General features: G+C 29.0%; 1 protein-coding gene across 1 annotated transcript; it reads left to right on the forward strand.

The window, feature by feature from the left end:
* Positions 1-932: 932 nt before the first annotated feature.
* On the forward strand, positions 933-3658 carry Phum_PHUM327410 (72 kDa inositol polyphosphate 5-phosphatase, putative; the record flags this gene model as incomplete). Its single annotated transcript, XM_002427485.1, has 8 exons — positions 933-1155; positions 1386-1538; positions 1647-1981; positions 2121-2445; positions 2519-2764; positions 2850-3074; positions 3169-3324; positions 3405-3658. 8 exons carry the CDS (start codon positions 933-935, stop codon positions 3656-3658), a joined length of 1917 nt encoding a protein of 638 aa, XP_002427530.1.
* Positions 3659-4276: the final 618 nt, after the last annotated feature.

Below are 4276 nucleotides of genomic sequence, written 5' to 3' on the forward strand. Positions count from 1 at the left end.
TTTTTTTTCTTTTTTTTTTTGGAATTTTAACGATTGTGATATTGTCAAGCGGTTATAATATGTCGAGGTTTTTATTTAAAATTTTATTTTTTATATAATATTAATTATTTAATCGTTATTTTATTAAAAATTTGTGTTTTTTTTTTTACGTTTGAATAATTTGCCATATAGAGGCATACGGTCGTTAAATGTGTTAAATAATTTTTCATTTTATTAAACAGAAAAAAAAAATAGGATTTTATTTAATTTGTGTTTTACGTAGAGGATAAAAAAAAGAAATTTGTTTAATAATTTATTAGGTTTTAGGCTTTTTTTCTTCTTTGTTTTTCATTTTCCTCATGATTTTGTTTCTAAGGAAACGAAATAGAAAGATTATTGATTGCAGTTAAAATAAATTGTGATTAACGGGTTTTTTTCTTTTTTTTTTTTTTAATAAATCTTTATCTAATGATATTAATTAACGTTTAATTTTATACCATTATTAAATTCGTTTCGATTTAATTTTATTAACAAAGTTTTTTAATAATATTTATTGGTTTTTTTTTATTTAATGCACACGTCCTTTATTCACGGCTCAATAACATGAGATATAATTTATCATTAATGATGCATTTATGCCGGGTCTTTATAAGGTCATCATTTCATTTTTTCTTTTATTCGTTTAAAAAAAAATTTTTTTAATAATTGTTTTTAAATTTTTTTTTCTCCCCCCTCCCCCCCCCCCAAATTTGTAACAATATGCAAATATTAGTTTAAGAATTCACGGTCATACTAAACAAATTTACTTTTGTAATTTTTATCAGGTTTTAATGATAGGCACTTAAGATTAAAAAAAAAAAAAAAATTCATTTATCGAATTTAAAAAAAAAAAAGGATGTAAATGATTGAACCTATTTTTTGTTTTTTTTTCAGGTAAAAAATTTTTGAAACAAATGGGTGAATTTGAAAAAAATTCTCAACAATATATACCACAACAAAAAGTTAAAACAAAATTATTATCATGTAAGCAATTAACACAAAGTAAAAGTAAAGTCGGGTGTTTAAAACCGGGATCAGAAGAAGAAAATATTGTTGAAACAATGTCAAATTCTAAATTGACATCACCCAAAAAATCAAGAAACATATTGAGAAAAAATTTAATGAGGGGACACTCTGGTGAGTATAACACTAAGGAGGCTGCGTTAAGTAAAAATAAAAACAAATATGATTACCTAATAATGAAATGTTTTTTTTTTTTTTTTTTTTTTTATAAATTGACTACCAAAAGAGAATAATTTATAATAATTAAAATAGTTTTTTTTAAAAATTAATATTGTGATTTTGTATTATGTAAAATTTATTTTTTCTGGATTTGTCAAAGGAATTATCATTATTAAAAATTTCAGATCCAGAATCTAGAACGACAAGATTAAGTTTGTGCTGTGCTGTTACCGAAAGTAGTTCTCACACTCCACCCCATTCAAATCATTTTCAAGTTTCTCATGGTGGAAATCATTATGAAGATGATGAACCTCAAATAATTCACACGAAGGATTCAGGTTCTCAAACTGATTCAAATTTAGGTATAAATATTAATAATAATAATGAGTTTATGATTAAGTTGATGATGAGCAAAACAATGTATCGAATTTGTGATTTTGTTTAAGATTCAACTTCGAATAAAAATGTGGGATCTTTTCCGATAACTGTTACAAATGATAAAAATCAAGTTGAAAATATTACTTGTAAAATAAATGAAAAAGAATTTAAATGTTCTCTAAGCAAACCTCCATCATGCACTTCATCTCCTGCTAAATATGCCAATCATGATGATGATGATGATAATAATGATAATGAAGATGATGATAATAATGTTTCTAGTGCTTCTTCTACAAATTCGCTTACACTTTGCCAAAATAATAATAACATTCCTAGGAGACATCATTCGAAAAGATTATCAGTTGACAATCTGATGCTTTCACCATCATCGCCAACTTTGTCTGTAAGTTTTTTTCATCGAATATTATTATATAAAAATTTTTACAAAACTTATTCTTGAAGGTTTTCAATTAAAAAACAAATTTAAATTGTTTTTCTAAACGTGTCATAAATGACGTCAATAAATTTTTATTTGCATTTAGGCCCGTCATTCATCTCCGGATTCGGTAAAAAGTGTACCTCATGTGAAGGACAGACGACGACGTATGTCTCACGATGCCATAAAAGAAAATAAAAATAATTCAAACGTTTTAATTAACAATTTAAACATTTCGAATCAAAATAAACATCCGTCGATGGATTCATTAGCAAGGCAATCATTATTAGCTGCTCAGGTTCTTCATCTTATTCCAGCCGATAAAGCGAGGGAAAGAAATTTTCTTCAAGGTCGCGTCGGTGCCAATTCCATGTTAGGTCCTCTGGAATTGGATAGAGTACTTCCGACACGGGAAATCAAAATATTTATCGGTAACGATTGATTATTTTACTTTACTTCATTAAATTTATCATCATATTTTAATTTTGTCATTATGACGTTTAGGCACGTGGAACATGAATGGTGAGCCACCACCTTCCGAATTGAACGATTTCATGTTGCCAGATGGTTTGGAACATGTACCGGATATAATAGCCGTCGGTACTCAGGAAAGTTCACCTGAAAGATTTGATTGGGAAGTGAAAATTCAAGAGACCATCGGTCCCTCGCACGTTTTATTTCATTCTGCTGCATTAGGAACGATTCATTTGGCTATTTTTCTAAGACGTGATCTTTTGTGGTATTGCTCAGGTGTGCCATCCTTTTCCTATCCATTTCCTAAATTTTATTTCATTTTTACAATCGTTCAATATATGTACCCATTTTGTTTGTGCAGTTCCTGAAGAATCTAGTCAAAATGTCAGACCGGGAATGGCATTTAGAACGAAGGGTGCCGTAGCGATTGCTTTTATACTTTTTGGAACGTCTTATTTGTTTATAACATCACATTTAACCGCACATCAGGAAAAAGTCAAAGAAAGGATTCACGATGTTAAAAGAATCGTTAGATCTTTGGATTTACCAAAAAACCTTCCTTTGAGACACAGAATCAAAAGCAAAGGTAATTTTTGTTTTTTTCCTGTTGTTGTTGTTGTTGTTGTTGTTGTTGTTGATTTTTGAATTAAAATGAAATTTTTTTTTTTTTTTTTTTTTAGATGTCACACAAAATTTCGATTGCGTTTTTTGGTTCGGCGATTTAAATTTTAGGTTGGCACAACCTCGTGAGGACGTTCTTCATTGGGTCGAAGAATACAAATTTCCTTTGCTCGTAGATCTCAAAACGGATCAATTGAAAAAATTAATATTAGACGGTAAAAAAAAAAAAAAATGACATTGAAATCCAATTTAAAATTATCGTCGGAATTTTTTTTACACGTGTACTTTTCTACAGGCACGTGTTTGTCGACGTTTCAAGAAGGTTCCATAACGTTTCCACCGACGTACAAATACGATGTCGGCACTCAAAATTTTGACACATCGTCGAAGCAAAGAACTCCAGCATACACGGATCGAATTTTATTCAAAAGCAAAGGTGGTAATTTATCATGCGTCACTTATTCATCTGTGCCTACCATATGCACGTCGGATCATAAACCCGTTTGGGGTGTTTATAGAGGAGTCGTACGTCCGGGAATCGACACGTAAGGAAAACTTACACACTTCTTTCCCCCCCTCCCTCCCCCCCCACCCGAATGTAAATGAACGATAATAAAACGTTTCAGAATTCCTTTATCCGCCGGATTATTTAACCGAGAGGTTTATCTCGAAGGAATTAAAAGGAGAGCCGCGGATTTGGAAAGGAGAGATTTAGGAATCGCAGCATTTTGTTCAATACAATAATAATAATAATAATAATTATATCATTTGAAGAAATTCAATTCGCGAGCGATTTTTTAAAAAAAATCTGGCGGGAAATATGAATCGATCGATCGATCGATATATCGATATATCGATATTTTGTATCGCACATTAAATAATCACATGATATACCAAAAAAAAAAAAGAAAGAAAAAAAGCTCAAAATAATTCACCCGAAATCATTTTCTAGTCGTTTTTATTGCTTTCACCAAAATAATAATAATAATAAAAATAATAATAATAATAATAATAATGATATTATTTATACGAATTAGCTGGCTCTAATTCTTAATCTTATTAATTTTATTTTAAAAAAAAAAAAATTAAAGTTTTATCTACTTATATATATATATGTTTATCTATTGTATGTTGTTTTTAAACATTAAATCACGATTAATAATAATA

This window comes from Pediculus humanus, genomic scaffold (genome assembly GCF_000006295.1).
Source record: "Pediculus humanus corporis 1103172107734 genomic scaffold, whole genome shotgun sequence".
Lineage (NCBI taxonomy): Eukaryota > Metazoa > Arthropoda > Insecta > Psocodea > Pediculidae > Pediculus > Pediculus humanus.